The sequence below is a fragment of the Rutilus rutilus genome (genome assembly GCF_951802725.1).
Source record: "Rutilus rutilus genome assembly, chromosome: 22".
Lineage (NCBI taxonomy): Eukaryota > Metazoa > Chordata > Actinopteri > Cypriniformes > Leuciscidae > Rutilus > Rutilus rutilus.
This window is the reverse complement of record NC_140227.1, coordinates 8,888,349-8,907,039: the sequence shown is the minus strand read 5'-3', so window position 1 is coordinate 8,907,039 and position 18,691 is coordinate 8,888,349. Positions and strand designations below refer to the sequence as shown.

Below are 18,691 nucleotides of genomic sequence, written 5' to 3'. Positions count from 1 at the left end.
TTTTATTTTATTTATTGATCTGTCAGGGTTATCTAATCTAACTATTTGTGGCTTGTGTTTTGAATATATGTTCCCCTGAACTTTTGCACACATTTGCTCATCTTGTGACTTGATTCTGATTTATTTCGTTTTGTATTTTTATTTACTAGAAAGGTATATTCTGTTCTAATTGAATTTAGTAAATTAATTGTTTATTTTTTTTCGGTGCATCGATGTTGTGCTGTACTTGGAGCCTGCTCGCACAGGTAATTTAGCCGATTTAATTTGATTTGCATGTGAAATGCAAATCCTGTCTGCAGTGTGGCCTTTCTGGAGTTATGTTATTTCTTAGTTTTATTGATCCAAAATGTTTTTATACATTTTCTTCTATATCTTTGTGTGATTTTCTGTACATCTTTGAAATGTTAAAGCCCCGCCCCCCGCCCAAAACTATATATATATATATATATATATATATATATATATATATATATATATATATATATATATATATATATATATATATATATATATATATATATATATATATATATATATATATATAATTTTATTTATTTATTTTATTTTTATTTTTTTGTTACATTTATATATATATATATTATAAATATAGCTGTGAGCAGCGATGGAGGGCCCAAGCCGGTGACACCGCCACCCCGGAGGCACCAGGGTGGCGGTGCCACCGGCTTGGGCCCGCAATCGCTGCTCGCAGCTATATTTTTTAATTGATACTTAATGACTACAACATTTTAAATATTTGCTCTTAACCGATGTTGGCCAACAGCAATAAATTATTGAAATTGCCCGACAGCATAAATTAGGAACAGAAATTTTTCTTTGCCTCTCTAGCAGACACACTGGATTTCTTTCAGCAAGTTTCTTTGTCTCCCTAGCTGATACACGGCAGGTCTCTCTTGAATAGGTAATAAAATTAAACGTTTCAGGGAAGAAAGAAACGCATATTTGCCGCTGCGTGTCATCCATACCAATTACAAAAAAAATAACTAAATTATTTAGCCTTTTTTCATTAAAAGGACCTGAATGCTTTGTTAAATTCACCTTGCAATAAAAATAACAATAAAAATAATAACATACAAATCGAATAAAATAGCTCTTTATATCTCCTTCTCCACTCGCATTCGTTTCAGGGATGCTTTCCTCAACAGTTCATGTTTAGATAATCATAACACCCTGCTCAAACATTCTAAACCCTACAAAACCAATTGAAACACTTGGATTGAACAATGGATTTTTTTTTTTTTTATGTAAAACCTTTAAATCCATTACAATATTTGTAACTTAAGATACATTTTGCCTGAAAGAAACGAACTTTGCCTTTGCCTGCTCTGTAAGTTAAAACTGATCATCAGGCAGGCAATCGACACTCTACGTATGAAAGACACATTTATATTGTCACTGTGAAGCTACTGAACTGTCCCTCCCAACCCCCATATCTGTGATTGAGCGTCTGAGGCTGACTACTAAAAACAAAGTGAAGTCGCACCAGAACAATTCAGACTTAAATAGCTATTCTAAACATTAGGCTAACATTATTAAAGCAATTTACCTTCAGGCTGAAGGTAAAAATTCAGGACTATTGGAGATTGTTAAAGGTGTTCCTCAAGGATCTGTGTTTGGGGCCTCTTTTATTTACTATCTACATAAATACAATACATAAATGTATTGTGGTGCACCTTCTAAACAGCAAGCCTTGCTTAAGCTTCAAGTGGCTTTTGATGTCATTCAGTCACGGCTTCATACACTTGTTCACAAACTTGTTCTGAATGTAGATAAAACCAAAATTGTTATTTTCAAGCTCGAAAAAGGTAGTAGACTATCTTGTTCCTCTCCAGACTTTACGAGGTAATGTGATTGAGTTAGTAAAAGAGTATAAATATCTTGGCATCATTACTGATGATACATTATCTTTTGGCTCTCACATAACTCAATTAAATAAAAAAATAAAGCTTGGGTTTTATTTTAGAAACAAGTTTTGTTTTTCATTTAATGTAAGAAAGAGGTTAGTTTCTGCTACTTTTTTGCCTGTACTTGATTACAGTGATGTAGTGTATCACTTTGCTGCTTCTCATCTTCTCTCCTCTTTGGATGCCGTTTATCATAGCGCTTTAAGATTTATATCAGATTGTAAACCTTTAACTCATCATTGTATATTGTATAACAGAGTAGCCTGGCCCTCTCTGTCCATTAGAAGGAAAATTCACTATTACCTAATTATTTATAAAACTATTCTGGGGTTGTTGCCTTTGTATCTAGGTGGTCTAATTTAAAAGAAAAGTGTTGGGAAATATTCCCTCCGGTCTGAAAACTGTTTTACTCTTTCTGTTCCATTTGTAAGAACTGAACTGGGAAAAAGGGCTTTTATGTATGCAGCTCCATTTGAATGGAATCTACTCCAATCGAAATTGAAATTACAAAATCTGGTGCCTATGGAACATTTTAAATCTATTATTCGGTCACTAGAAGAAGACTCAATGATGTTCAATTGTTTTTAAGTGTTTTAATTTTATATTTGTTGTTTTGATCTGTAAGTTTGTGATTGTAACTGCTGTCCATTCTTGGCCAGGACACTCCTGTGAAAGAGATTTTTAATCTCAGAGAGATTTTCCTGGTTAAATAAAAGTCAAATAAATTAAATAAATTAAATCATTCAAAGAATGAAATATTTAACAATTAATAAACATTTATGACAAAAATACTACTAATTACTTCAATGATTGAAGAATTAAAACCGAATCAGATGCTTTTGCTTGATGATTTAGCTGCTTCGTTTTACTATACCAGCTTTTTCCAAGCAAAACGAAGTGGAACTTCACACTCATGTTCCTTGTTACCATGAACAACATTTTCAACTTGATAATTCAATTCCACAGTCAGGGATCCTGAGATCCTTACAACCGTGTTTCTACAAACACTTTCTGGATTGCGAACCCCAGTTCAAAATATCACTGTTCCACCTAAAAATCCACCGTTTCTGTCGTTTTATTTATTTTATGGTATAATTGTACAGTATGTTGGGATGGAGGTGCCAGAACTGCAACTGATAGAATGCACCACAGCACGATATTACGAGATTTCTTCAAAAGCAGATCGTGGAGACGTTTTAATTGTTCTCAATCAAAAATTGTCATATCGCACCCCCCTACACTAGATATATTATATTGATTATATATTATTTGTCAGTAAATTTCATAGCTTGTAATATATTATATCCCACAGCCAAACTTGAATCCACATGTTCATGACTTCATCTTGTGTTTTTTGAACAGGTGGTGAAGCGAGCTGTGGCTAGCCAGAAAGACCAACCAGAGGCTGTGGAGAGGGCAGAAAAGTTTCGGCAGAAATACCGTCACAAACTCCAGACTCTTCGGCACCAGCCTTTGTACGAGCATCATGAACCTAAAGCCTCTGCTTTGGCTCATCACGGGTTCATTCTTCTGCTTGACTGTATTTGTGGCTTAATATTCAACAAGATCTTAGTAGCAATTAGGATGTTTTATGAGTTACACTCTTGTAGTGTGTGTGTGTGTGTGTGTGTGTGTGTGTGTGCTTGAGTGTTGCTGGATGAGTGTTTCTCTCTTCTAATCTAGCTTGCCTCTCCTCTCATCTCTAGTGCTTATGGATCCCTCACCGTCAGAAGTCTTTTAGACACAAGAGAACACTGTTTAAACGAGTTCAACTTTCCTGACCCCTACTCTAAGGTTTACATTGAATCATCATTCACCTTGCCTGTGGTTTTTCAAATCACATCAGTTCCCCACAATCTGTCATTTAAAATCTTGTAAACATATTTTTCTGTCATGAGATTGTTTCAATCTCTATCTTTGTGCATCTGTTTGTCTATTTTCCAGTGGTTAAACCATTATTTAGGATGTGTTTTAGTTGTTATTGGCCGATGGAGAATTATCTGATTCAGTCTGAATCTCTTATTTTACTGTAGATCAAGCAGAAAGAGAATGACATGGCCCTGAAATACTATCTGAAGGTGGTGAAGTCAGTAGAGGAGCTGAGCTGGGAGCAAAGACAGTTCACTTTGGTCAAAGGCCTCCTGGCCGGCAATGTTTTCGACTGGGGAGCCAAAGCTGTGTCAGAGTGAGTGTACTAACAAATATGCCAGGGTTTTTTTTATTAGTTTTTTTGGGGGCTATATTCTTATTTTTTATTTGTTTTTCAGCGTGCTTGAATCAGATCCAGACTTTGGGTTTGAACAAGCAAAACAACAATTACAAGGTATGAAAACTTTTAAACTGTCACATAATAATGATAAAATATTGAATCACAAATGATTTTTTGGCTGATAAATGATAAACATATATATGTTTGTACTCTACCGGTCAAAAGTTTGGAATAATCGAAATTGATTTGATCAAAAATACACTGAAAAACAATAATATTATTACAATATTATTATTAAATATTATTGCATTCAAAAGAACAGTTGTCTATTTTATCTATGGCAAAGGTGATTTTTCAAGGTTTTTCCGGGATCAAAAATGGTCTTCGTCATCCACACACACAGTACAAAGTAAATCCACAATAAATGCAAAGAAACAGTTTGTAATATTAACTTATCCTATTTTTTCATGAAATAAAAAATAATCAAGGTCGGGCCAGATCATAAAACAAAGTGCTTAGAACTATCTGTAAATGTATTTGTAAAAAGTCACTGAGTGACTGATTTGAAGGTTAGTAATAAAATGAACAACAAAGTAACACATTACATAGAAAAAGTGGCAGGTTTAATATTTTGCATTCAGACTCCAAGACTTAATGCACAGATCATTTGACATACAGTATCAGATTGGTGTATTTCGTCCATTGCTAAGGTTATCACTATCAATCGATTCAATCGTACATTTAAATACAGTTGTCAGAAACTTTGCAATGTGTAGTTACGGTAGCAGCATGAATATACAGTGCTTAACAAATTTATTAGACCATCACCCAATGTAAGGTTTGTGCCACAGCTGCCCTAAACTAACAGTATTGGTGATTACCAAAATAATTTTTATGTTTCTGTAATGGTTAATCCACCAGTATGTGTAAGTTCTTTAGTCACAGTTGGCCAAGTCAAAGTCCAGACTTGAATCCTATTGAACAAATTTGTGATTTAGTGGATTCAAAGATAGATTGCACAAAAGTTTCATTAAAAGTCTTTGCGAACAACCAGAAACTTTTTTGAAATCAATAACAACAAAGAATGTGGAAAAACAATGCGAGCAAGAATAGTATCTCACAGTGAGTACACAACAAACATTTTAGTATATCTACTCAAGGGACAATACTATAGAAATTAAACTTGGAAAGATTTTAGAGTAGTCATTGTGCTACTTGTATAGCAGTATATATTTACTGTCCTCTGAAAATAACTGAACATACAGCCATTATTGTCAAAATAGGTGGCAACAAAAGTGAGTACACCCTAAGTGATAATAGCTGTATGTCTTTTAACCATGCAAAGCCACATGTCCTATTCATCATGTTATGTTTTTGTCTGCTTGACAGGACCATACAAATTGTTATATCTTGTATTAGAGCAGTTGAAATTTGAGCTTTGAGTACAATTCTTTCATACTGACCACTGAATGTTCAACAATGCACCTTATGGCAAAGAACTCTCTAAGGATTTGAGAATTAGAATTGTTGCTCTCCACAAAGATGGCCTAGGCTATAAGAAGATTGGTAACACCCTGAAACTGAGTTACAGTACAGGCCAGGGTCATACAGAGGTTTTCCAAGACGGGTTCCACTCGGAACAGGCCTCGCAAGGGTCAATCAAGGGTCCTCGTGCTGTGCGTCAGGTGCAGAAGCTGGCTTCAAAAAACAGACACATGAGTCCTGCCAGCATTGCTTTAGAGGTTGCAGAAGCGGAAGGTCAGCTTGTCAGTGCTCAGACCATACGCCGCACACTGCAACAAGTCGGTTTGCATGGCCGTTGTCCCAGAAGGAAGCCTCTTCTGAAGTTGGCTCACAAGAAAAACTGCAAACAGTTTGCTGAAAGCAACCTGTCCAAGAGCATGAATTACTGGAACCATGTCCTGTGGTCTGATGAGACTAAGATAAACTTGTTTGGCTCAGATGGTGTCCAGAATGTGTGGCGATGCCCTGGTGAGGAGTACCAAGAAAATTGTGTCTTGCCTAGTGTCAAGCATGGTGGTGGTAGCATCATGGTCTGGGGCTGCATGAGTGCTGCTGGTACTGGGGAGCTGAGCTTCATTGAGGGAAACATGGATTCTAGTATGTACTGTGACATTCTGAAGCAGAACATGATGCCCTCCCTTCAGAAACTGTGCCGACCCAAAACACACCGCCAAGATGACAACTGCCTTGCTGAGGAAGCTGAAGGTGAAGATGATGGAGTGACCAAGTATTTCTCCAGACCTGAAACCTATTGAGCTCCTGTGGGCTCAAAATCCTCAAGCGGAAGGTGGAGAAGTGCCATGTGTCTAACATCCAGCAGCTGCGTGATGTCATTATGGAGGAGTGGAAGAGGATCCCAGCAACAACCTGTGCAGCTCTGGTGAATTCCATGCCTAGGAGGATTAAGGCAGTGCTAGATAACAATGGTGCTCATACAAAATATTGACACTTTGGACACAATTTTGACATGTTCACTTAGGGTGTACTCACTTTTGTTGCCAGCTATTTTGACAATAATCGCTGTATGTTGAGTTGTTATTTTCAGAGGACAGTAAATATATACTGCTATACAAGCAGCACAATGACTACTCTAAAATCTATCCAAGTTTCATTTCTATGGTATTGTCCTTTGAGAAGATACACTAAAATGTTTGCTGAAATGTGAGTGGTGTACTCTCTGTATATACAGTATATACAGTAATAATTATACAATGCGAGGGATACAAAGCTGCACTCCCATTATAATAATAATAATAATAATAATACATTTTATTTGTAAAAGCACTTTACATTTTAAGGAAAAAATCTCAAAGTGCTACAGGTCTGATCCTAAGAACAATATCTAGACATTTTTAAAATTCATAAGATCTGCTAAAAAGTAATGTCTTTAGTCCCTTTTTAAAAGTCTCGATGGTCTGTGGTGACCTCAGATGGTCCGGGAGGGCATTCCAAATCCGGGGAGCGGCAGAGCAAAAAGCATGATCGCCCATTGTGCAGAGTTTAGTTTTGGATAGTAAGAGGCGGTTTGAGGTTTGTGATCGGAGAGATCGTGCTGTCGAAGCAGGGGTAAGTAGTTCTTTCAGGTAGGGGGGTGCGTTTCCATAGATGCATTGGTGAGTGAGAAGTGAAACCTTATATTCGATCCTAGCAGACACGGGAAGCCAGTGAAGTGTGTGGAGGATGGGAGTGATGTGTTCATACGTTCGCACTCTCATCAGGATCCTAGCAGCGCTGTTCTGGACATACTGCAGCTTTTGCAGACTCTTGTTGGGGATCCCGATGAGAAGAGCGTTGCAGTAATCCAATCTAGAGGAGACGAAGGCGTGGACCAGTTTCTCAGCATCAGCTAAGGTAAGTGTAGGACGGAGTTTTGCGATATTTCTAAGATGATGAAAGGAGATCTTACAGAGGTTTTTGATATGAACTTCAAAGGTGAGTTGTGGATCAAATGACACACCGAGATTGGTAACTGTTGTGGAAAGGGGGATGTCTTGGCCAGAAATGGTTATACCGGAAAGTGAGGATGACTGAATTTGGTGCGAGGTGCCGATGAGAATTGCTTCAGTTTTGGAACTGTTTAGTTGAAGGAAATTATGTTTCATCCACACCTTTATCTCCTCGAGGCAGGCAGTGAGTGTTGAAGGCGAAGATGATGTTGGCGGTGCTGCAGTTGGTTGTGGATCAGATTTCATGTACAGTTGTGTGTCGTCAGCGTAGCAGTGAAAAGACACTCCATGGCGGCTGATGACATGTCTGAGTGGCAGAATATAAGTGATAAAGAGAATGGGTCCAAGAACCGACCCCTGAGTTACTCCGCAGGTAACTGTATGTTCCCGGGACCTTGATTTTCCAAGCGAAATGTACTCTTTTCTGTCCGTTAGATATGAATTGAACCAGTCCAAGGCAATTTCAGTAAGTCCAGTGGTTTGATGCAGCCGGTCTAGTAGAATGCCATGGTCCACAGTGTCGAAAGCAGAGGACAGGTCAAGCAGTATGAGTAGGGAAGGTGAGCCAGCATCAGCTGCCATTCGTAGGTCATTTGTGACTCTGACGAGCGCTGTTTCTGTACTATGAGCTGCGCGGAAACCAGATTGGAACTTTTCGAATAAATGGTTGTTTTTGAGGTGGTCCTGGAGATGAGTTGCAACAACTTTTTCCAAGACTTTTGAGATGAACGGAAGATTTGAAATTGGCCTATAGTTTGATAATATATCAGGAGCAAGAGTGGGTTTTTTCAGAAGTGGTCTGATTATGGCGGTTTTAAGTGCAGATGGAACAATGCCGGACAGGATGGACTGGTTTATTGCAGTGGTAATGAGAGGGCTTAGAATAACAGAGTTTGCTTTGACAAGAGCAGTAGGAAAAGGGTCGAGGGCACAGGTCGTGGGTTTCATCCTTTTGATGATCATCTCGACCTCCTGATTAGAGATTTCTGGAAAGCATTTCAGGGGGTGGGCGATTTCAAACTGTGGGTGTACAGATAGGGCAGATTGGGTTGAGGATCCATAAATGGAAGAGCGGATCGAATCTATTTTAGTTGTGAAAAAGTCCAGTAGGTTATTGCAGTGTTCTTCAGTATTTTCCTTGAGTGAGGGGGTCTGTGGTTTTAGAAGATGATTAATGGTGGAGAACAGCTGCTTTGAGTTTCCGGGACTGTTTTTGATGATATTAGAGTAGAATGACGACCGTGCCTTTATTAGCTACTTAGAGTATTTCTTTTGGTGTTTCCGAAAAGCTTGTTGGTGGACAGTGAGACCAGTGGCTTTATATCTCCGCTCAATGGCCCGCCCAGAAGCCTTCATTTTCCGTAGCTCACTGGTGTACCAGGGGGCTGTTCGGGAGAAGGTGACTGTTCTAGTTTTTACTGGTGCATGGATATCTAGGAGGCTCTTGAGGGTGTTGTTGTAGTAGTCCACAGGGTCCATGACTGGTGAGCAGTTAACAGAGACAAGATGCTGAAGGTCGGATGCCAGTGAATCTGAGTTGATTTTTTTTAGATTTCTAAAGCAGATTTGGCGTTTAGGCTTGATGACGGTGGACGGTGAATCATAGAAATGACCTTGTGGTCCGAAATGCCCAGATCATAAACCCGGAGATTGCTGAGATGTTCAGAGTTTGTAATAACCAGATCGAGCGTATGTCCCCTAGTATGAGTGGGGACATCGACAAGTTGAGTTAGATTAAAACAGTCCAGTAACTGCAGAAATTCTGCTGCAAATCGACAGGTGGGGGAGTTGACATGGATATTCATATCTCCAAGAACTATAATGTTAGCAGACATAGTACAGAGTATTGTCAGAAGGTTAGACATTTCTGGGATGAAAGACGGGTTCGGTCTGGGTGGCCGATAAATGAGAAATATTATTGTGGAGAAAGGAGGCTTACACTTAAAAGCGAGGTATTCAAAAGAAGATGGCTCGGGCATGGTGATGGGGGACAGGCCCAGATCACCTCGAAAGATGACAGCCAAACCGCCGCCGCGCCCTGTATTGTGGGCTTTCTGTAGGTAGCAGTAACCAGGAGGACAGGTCTCATTTAAAACAGAGAACACATCTGGTTTGTGCCAAGTTTCTGTAAGGCACACCAAATCCAGACATTTATCCAGAATGTGTTCCTGTATAAGGCAGGATTTATTTGTGATAGATTGTGCATTAAACAGTTCCATCGTGATGGTAGATGGAGCAGTGTGTCTCTGTATTGGCCGGAGTAGACTGAAATCCACTCCACGTTTTCCCTCCCGATCCGTGCTCAGCGTTGCCATGGGGACTCCAGCATTACTTATTCTGGGAAGAGTAGAGCCCTGATGACGTGTTGGAAATGCGACAGGGCGTGCGCCAGACCAGAGGGATGGAATGCCGCGATCAGACCGGGAGAAAACAAACCTTCTACCGCAGCCCCTGTGAGTGTAGCGCGGCTGGCGAAGCAATCCAAGTAGTTTAACAACTGGTATGCATGATGGAACGTTACAGTTATTGAAACTCCTCAGTTGGGTGACGGAATACTTAAACATCATGCCACTCGCGGAAAACGGCCTGGTGTCCGGCCACAGCGCCCGTGCTGAGCAGAGGAGAACCGCCAGACTCAACAGAATCCCGCAGACCTCAGCAACAGCCTGATCAGGAACCTCTCGATGGTAAGAAGCAATACACAGACACAAAAAAGCTCCGGGCGAAGGCAGACTGGTAAGTTGACAACAGCTGGAGTCAACGAAATCCGTACAAACACATCCATGAAGTTTGCACTCGTTATATTTACTGGACGTAATAATGCTGGTCGATAAACATACTGTATAGCCTGGTTAATAGCAACAATTGTTGCCACAAGGATATTTTCGGACGGAGAAGCGGCGAACAAACAACGCCAGCGTCCTCTCCCTCTCCTCATTAGTCCTCATTATAATCAATGAAGCTGTACAATGAATCTCTTATTGACATCGTGTTTATACTTGGTTATAATGGAAGGATTCGAGAGAGTGCAGAACTCGTGCTGAACATAATCTCTGCCACCTTGAGCGGTGTTGAGCGGATTAAATAGCTGATTGGCCATTATATTCACATGCTCAAAAGAACACTCACTGGAGTGTTTTAAAGCAGCCTGCTATCAGCGGGTAAAGGTACAGCAGAGCGGCAGGTATCACCACATTAAATTATCAAATAAATCTTTGGCGGGACAAAGATTCATTTTAGCATCTGCCAAAATATTTTCAATGCATGAAAAACCATGACCAGTCTTCAGTGTCACATGGCCTTTCAGTAATCATTTTAAATATACTGATTTGGTAAAGAAACATTTCTTATTTTCAGTGTTGAAAACAGTTGTGCTGTTATTTTCTTTCTTTCTTTCTTTCTTTCTTTCTTTCTTTCTTTCTTTCTTTCTTTCTTTCTTTCTTTCTTTCTTTCTTTCTTTCTTTCTTTCTTTCTTTCTTTCCTTGAAAAAAAAAGAAGAAAGAAGTTAATATTTTTTTTCTGTAAGGACGCATTAAATTGATCAAAAGTGACGATAAAGAAATTCATTATGATAAACCTTTCTCTTTCAAATAAATGCTGTCCTATTAAATTCTATTCATTAAAGAATCCTGAGAAAAATGTATCGTGGTTTCCACATAAATATAAAACCGTTTTCAACATTGATAATAATAAATACATTTTTAATAATTGAGCACTAATAATAATTGATAACAACTATGATAAATCAGCATATTAGAATGATTTCTGAAGGATCATGTGATACTGAAAACTGGAGTAATGACTGATGAAAATTCATCTTTGCCATCACAGAAATAATTATATTAAAATATATTAAATAGAATAGAATTGAATATATATATATATATTAAAGTAGAAAACTGTTGTTTTACATTGTAATCATATTTCACGATATTACTGTTTCTACTGTTTTTGATCAAATAAATAAAAATAAAAAACTTTACAAAAATTACAAACTTTTCACCAGTATGTATGTATGTATTTTGAGTTTTCTATATACTGAACATTTTATATTCCCAGAAAGGCCATGGCTTGTGGATGCCTACAATCAATGGATTGAGAGAATGAAGGTCAGATCTTAAATCGACAATGACTTTAAGTCATTGAACTTTAAACTTCATGGTTAGCTGCACTCATACACTGTTCAAAAAAGGAGCGATATGATAGTATCTCTTCTATTTTAATAAGCACTTATCCATTAAAAACAAAAAAACACCGCAGGACATTGGGTCTCATTTACACACATAGTTGTGTGTACTGTAAAATCTAATCTTAAATCTAAAATCAAGCTAAAATGTATTCTAAATGTACACATGCTCCCTGGGGCATTATAAATAAATGTAAAGTATTTAAAAGCAAGACATTTTTATGATGTGGATTATTACAAATCCAATATGTAGTATGTTAAGTTGTTCTACAAAGGTTTTTTTTTTTTTTTTTTTTTTGACAATACATTTATTTTATTTTAACAATAAATGAAATAAAGCATGTCAATAACATGCTGTGGGCACACACCCCCTCATTTAGAATAATCTGTATTAGATGTCGACTTATAATGGATCTTGTCAATACCAGCTAAAGTGAGATAACTGGTCGGGAAACCAGTTTATTGACTTAATAGATTTTTTTGTATTATTACTTGTATGAATTAAAACTTTCCTCACAAAATGCTGAAAGATATTACAAAATGAACTCACCTTAAAAAACCGCATACATTTCCTTGTAATATTTTCAATTTACGTGCCACCGCACAACCTACACATCCCAGCATAAACGCTCCCAAAAAATGATTTGTTATTAAAGCGTCTACGTTCACAAACCACTGTTAGTTTTAACAGAAAAGCAGGCATACTGTATGTGGGCTTTGGCATGCGTGCAAAAGAGCAGTCGCTTTATATTCACTAAAAAGCTATCACTCTCCTTAGCTCATTACGATTTCACAAAGTTCTACAAAGTTCTGAAAGTTTCACAATGAATCTCTTATTTACATATTTTCTACACTTTGTAATAATGAGAGGATTTGCGAGCGTGCAGAACCCAGAATACATTCACCACTCAATGCCAGCCTTTTTATTCAGTGCTAACTTAAACACCTCTGATTGGCCATTGAGTTGACCCCTCCCAACCCCCACCTCCACCCCACGGGTTAAAGCTATGACATACTGCAGTTATTACGTTTGGCTGAAATGCTTGTGTTGAAATATTTTATAGTCTACCAATGATGAAACTGGGCTAGATATTATTTTTTTGTGAAGGAGGAACACAAGTAGAGAGCCTTTGACCTCATTATGATCACTATGGCATAGTGGTTTTCAATTTGTCCAAATTTATTTCTATAGCACATTTAAAAGCAACAGAGTTGCACCAAAGTGCTGTACAATAAAACGTTGAGCATACAGTATCAAAAGAAATCATTAAATAAAACTTGCAGCATACAAATTATAAACACATGAAACAGAATACAATCAGAAAACTTCAACATAAAACCCTTAAGATAATCTTAATCAAAATAATTTGCATAACAGTGACTGAAAAATATGTATTTTAGATATGGGAATGGCATGTTTTTAGTTTTGATATTTGGTGTATGGTCATTTGGCTACTTTTAGGCTATTTTTGATTGGCCATTGTGGTTAGTTTTGTTACGAAGACCTGGCAACCCTGTTCATTGTTGTTGTACAAAGGAGAGCGAGAAAACAGAAATAAAATGGTCATGTCTTTTTTAAATGCATATTTGAAAATGTAATATTTAAACAATCTATGAAGTCTTCCCGGTCTTGATTGAACACTGTGCCTGCTGGCTTTCTTTTACAGGGTCCTCCTCATAAATGTGCATTGTTTTTCGTAGATAATAGTGGAATAGACATTATTCTTGGGGTTTTCCCTTTCATTAGAGAACTCCTCATCAGAGGCACAGAGGTAAGTTAACAACAATATGTCTCAGAAGAAAATTTTAATTGTTGGCTCTTCTCAATGTGTTCTTTGAGTTTTAGTTACACATCTGAGTATGTTGGCTTTTAGGTTGTGCTTGCCAGTAACTCAAGCCCTGCTCTAAATGATGTCACTAACAGTGAGCTGCAGATCCTGACTGAGAGAATAGCCGCCATGGACCCTGTCATTCAGTGAGTTATCACTTATTACCAGCGGTGAAAATTAGGGGACCTCATTTATTTGATAAAAAACAATAAAAAAAAACTGTATTGTGAAATATTATGACAATTTAAAATGACTGTTTTCTATTTTAATATATTTTAAAATGTAATTTATTCCTCAGATGAAAGGTGAATTTTCAACATCATTACTCCAGTCTTCAATGTCACATGATCCTTCAGAAATCATTCTAATATGCTGATTTTATGCTCAAAAAACATTCATTATTATTTTCAGTGTTGAAAACAGTTGTGTACAATTCTTTTTTCAAATTTCTTTGATGAATAGACAGTTCAAAAGAACAGCATTTATTTAAAATAGAATATTTTCTAACATTATAAATGTCTTTACTGTAACTTTTGATCAGTTTAACTCATCCTTGATGAATAAAAGTATTGATTTATTTTATTTCTTCCCCCAAAAATAAAAATAAAATTCTTACTGACCCCAAACTTTTGAAGGGTAGTGTTTAATGTTACAAAAGCTTTCCATTTCAGATAAATGCTGTTCTTTCGAACTTTCTATTCATCATAGCATCATGAAATAAACATTTAAAAAACTGTTTTCAACATTGATAATAATCATAAATGTTTCTTGAGCATCAAATCATCACATTAGAATGATTTCTGAAGGATCATGTGACACTGAAGACTGGAGTAATGATGCTGAAAATTCAGCATTGATCACAGGAATAAATTACACTTAACTATATATTCACATAGAAAACAGCTGTCTTAAATTGTAATAATATTTCACAATATGACTGTTTTTGTTTGTATTTTTAATCAAATAAATGCAGCCTTGGTGAGCAGAAGATACTTGTTTTAAAAACATTAAAAATATTACAGATCTAAAACTTTTGACCGGTAGTGTATATATATTTATTAATATCTGATACATCAGGCTTTTATGGCTCATATAGTATGACGTGAGATTATGGAGCTCATAAAAATTGAGATTTTATAACAGTATAGCAGACTACTTGCAAAAAAAAAAGTAATACAATAGGTTTTTCAGCAAAGTTTTGATCATGTTGATAATTTAGAGGCCTTAAAATGTTGTGAATCAAATATAATACAGTAGGCTTTAAAAGGTTGAAGCTTATTATATTGTGATAGTTTTTTTTATTTAAATATTGTGAACTGTTACACCATTATTCTTTACACCATACTGCTATAACATGGTAACAGCAGATTGACCATGTTTCCATTTTTCCTTTTTTCAGGGCTGCACTCAAAGAGGACAGACTTGCTTTGGTGCAGAATGGTTCTAGTTCTCCTTGTTTAGACCTGAGGTATAATAAGTTTTCCCCCATAGGCCTATTTGTTGGAGTGTATCAGACTTCCCTCTGCTTAAAACCATGTCATTTCCCTTTATTTTTCATTCTTCAGTCGCCTGGACAAAGTCCTGGCCACAGTCGTCAGGGAGCGTGGCACAGATCTGGTGATCATCGAAGGTATGGGTCGGGCTATCCACACTAACTACTACGCCATGCTCAGCTGCGAGAGCCTTAAACTAGCCGTCATAAAGAACTCCTGGCTGGCCGAGCGTCTTGGAGGCAAGATCTTCAGTGTAGTTTTCAAGTACGAGGTCCCTCCAAAATCTTAAGGGCAACGTTAGGGAAACTAAGAGGTTTTTAGAGGTGAAATGGCTAGTTCCGGAAGGAAAGAGCACTACTTGGTTCTCTGTGTTTCTTCATGAGATTGACGTAATGATTGTATTTCAGGGTTTTCTTTTGCTTCATTAAAAAAAAAAAAAAAAAAATCCAAATCAATAATAAAGGGGAGGTTGTGTGTGCCTGCTCTGAAATTGAATGTGCACGTCTGTTGTAACCTCCCTCATAACAATTGGATGACAGCTGTAGGGGCTTTTGATGAGATTGAATTTTATTGTTCTCAGACCAGATTTCTGTTGCTGAATGATTCTCCATTGGATTCAGGATGGATTGCAATGACAAATATAACATTTTATGAAGTTTTGAATTAGCCCTAATCCTGCTGGCTTTAACAATGTATTTAAATGTATAAGCCTGGTAATTAAAAATGGGTCTTTCTTTTAAAACATCGATAAAAATCACAAAGAGTATTGGCTTTTTTTATTTCATTGCAGACTTATTTAGTAATAAGACTCATTGCAGGCTTGTCCTATTTTTGACAAGCAATCTGGTTTCAAATGTAACTGGTATGTTTCTAATTATTTCACTCATTGCTTTTGTTTGCTGCCGTACTGAATCATATCTCATCCAGCTGGCATTGTCTTTTAATGGCTTGCTCCTCTGTTCCCATGACAACATTTTGGAGTGACAATGATTTTCTGTTATTTTAATACATTAATAGTGGCGACCCAACTAAAGTGAATAACAAAAGCTTCCTGCCCAAAATAGCATGCTTGGGTTTTGGCAAAACTGAGTAACTTTATGAATTCAGATATTTTCTCCCACTGTCTGATTGCGATAGATAAAATGGTGTAACTATTTTAACAAACTCAGATATAAATAGACAAAATAACTTTTCTGAGTTGTGTAATAGGTGTCAGTTTTAAATCATAATTAGTCCTATACAAATACCTTTCTTGATAAAGGCAAATGCTAATGTGGTAGACTTTCAGGATTCTTTCTCCCTCTCTTTTTTTCTTTTTCTTTAATTTATCAGGAGTAGGAAAAAATGACATGGAACAGAGCCTGCTTCAGATATTGCATCATTATAATGTACTGCATTTATCCTCAAATCTGATGCAGCTCTCGCTTTCTACCATCTGTGGAAATCTTAGTAATATAAAATCCATTTCAGGGTTGTACAGCACAGCATTGCCTCAGTATCACAGCTCTTTCTGGATGGGGGAGAGAGAGACCGAGTCTGTGTGTATGCGAAAGAGAAAAAGTCGATTTTAAGATAATCTATAACACAATCATTAGTTTGTGGGCACTAAATGTTAAAGCACAATATTTCAGGGATATGTTACAGAGTAAGAATCACATCGATTGTTTTTTTTTATCATTCTGATTGATTGTTCGGTTCTCTCAATGTATAATTTATCTTATGTGTTTTTGCATTATTTAAATGTGTGTGTGGCCCCCCAAAACCAAAATGTGTCATAAATTGCTCACAAATTGGCAAGCTATTATGTATTTTAAGCACAGTGTTTACGCCATCATTCTGACTAAAGGTTTAGGACTGATGGTTTAGAATGTGACGTTCAGGAGTCAATCAGTCGGGCGGTAGCTTTCAAAATATGCTCATGGACGTTGTGAAAACAAGAATCTCTCTCAGACTAAAGCTGTTTGTACAGTCCTCGTTTATCATCTGGCCAAAGGCTAACTTACTTTAGTAATGCGTACATTTTGTGAAATATTGTAAAATCAAGTGTAAATATAACGTAAACTTGTACATAAAATGTACTGTTAATTTGCCTTTATCTTGATGCATTCTCAAGATTTCAGAAAATTAATACTCACTTGACAATCACATGTAATTCTATGTCAAATATATTTTACACTGTCTTCACTCAGCTTGGGTCTCTTTAATCTCTGTATTTGTATTTGCTTTAGTATTGACCTGTCACCAAGGACTTTACCAGTTTTATAGATTAGATTAGATAGATAGATCTTTAGAATCAACATGAAAGTGTTCACAACAGATTTTACTTCAAATGTGATGTATTTCTAAATGAAACTGATATACTGTGAGAAAAGAGCAGGATTATATCCATTCATTTCAAATATGTTTGAATGGCTGCCAGTATAAAAAAATGCTTTTATGTATCCAAATGGTGTAATTACAACATCTACCACCAGGGGGTTGCTGGACCAAAGCTAACAGTCAAAATCTCAACCTCTTGACCCGGGCAGCGTTTCCCAAAAGCATCATAAGCCTAAGTAGATCATAGAACCGTTGCCACCAATGGTCTCTACGGTCAACTTAGCTCATGATGCTTTTGGAAAACGCAGCCCTGGACTGCCTCATGAATCACATGACCAGCTGAGTAATATTTATTTTAGCTTGGTAACCATCATACACAAACAAGGAATCAAGCAAGCAAGCATTTATAAAGCGCTTTCATATACTGTATACCCAAAGCGCTTTACAATCATATCTGGGGTCTCTCCTCAACCACCACCAGTGTGCAGCATCCACTTGAATGATGCGACTGCAGCCACAGTACAACGGCGCCAGTGTGCTCACCACACACCAGCTATAGGTGGAGAGGAGAGAGAGTGATAGAGCCAATTCAGGGGATGGGGATTATTAGGAGGCCATGATTGGTAAGGGCCAATGGGTGGAATGTGGCCAGGGCACTGGGGTTACACCCCTACTCTTTTACGAGAAGTGCCATGGGTTTTTTAATGACCACTGAGAGTCAGGACCTCGGTTTTATGTCTCATCCGAAGGACGGCGCTTTTTGACAGCATAGTGTCCCCGTCACTATACTATAGGACCCACACAGACCACAGGGTGAGCACCCCCTGTTGGCCTCACTAACGCCTCTTCCAGCAGCAACCTGGATTTCTCAGGAGGTCTCCCATCCAGGTACTAACCAGGCTCAGCCCTATATATATATACACATACATACATACTGTGTGTGTGTATATATATATATATATACAGTGGGTACGGAAAGTATTCAGACCCCTTTAAATTTTTCACTCTTTGTTATATTGCAGCCATTTGCTAAAATCATTTAAGTTCATTTTTTCCCCTCATTATTGTACACACAGCACCCCACATTGACAGAAAAACACAGAATTGTTGACATTTTTGCACATTTATTAAAAAAGAAAAACTGAAATATCATATGGTCCTAAGTATTCAGACCCTTTGCTGTGACACTCATATATTTAACTCAGGTGCTGTCCATTTCTTCTGATCATCCTTGAGATGGTTCTACACCTTCATTTGAGTCCA

General features: G+C 37.3%; 1 protein-coding gene across 4 annotated transcripts in view; it reads left to right on the top strand.

Moving 5' to 3' along the window:
- The window catches only part of pank4 (pantothenate kinase 4 (inactive)), a 39,955-nt gene extending 22,657 nt beyond the window's left edge, over positions 1 to 17,298 (top strand). For 2 of the 4 annotated variants that reach the window (XM_084395671.1, XM_084395669.1), the window contains exons 11-19: positions 3,285 to 3,397; positions 3,629 to 3,716; positions 3,956 to 4,107; positions 4,190 to 4,245; positions 11,661 to 11,710; positions 13,455 to 13,559; positions 13,662 to 13,762; positions 15,016 to 15,084; positions 15,182 to 17,298. In XM_084395671.1, the coding sequence (XP_084251797.1) occupies positions 3,285 to 3,397; positions 3,629 to 3,716; positions 3,956 to 4,107; positions 4,190 to 4,245; positions 11,661 to 11,710; positions 13,455 to 13,559; positions 13,662 to 13,762; positions 15,016 to 15,084; positions 15,182 to 15,398 (951 nt within the window). In that variant the 3' untranslated portion in view covers positions 15,399 to 17,298. The remainder of the gene's footprint in view (positions 1 to 3,284; positions 3,398 to 3,628; positions 3,717 to 3,955; positions 4,108 to 4,189; positions 4,246 to 11,660; positions 11,711 to 13,454; positions 13,560 to 13,661; positions 13,763 to 15,015; positions 15,085 to 15,181) is intronic. The other 2 variants (XM_084395668.1, XM_084395670.1) reach the window with 1 other exon arrangement.
- Positions 17,299 to 18,691: the final 1,393 nt, after the last annotated feature.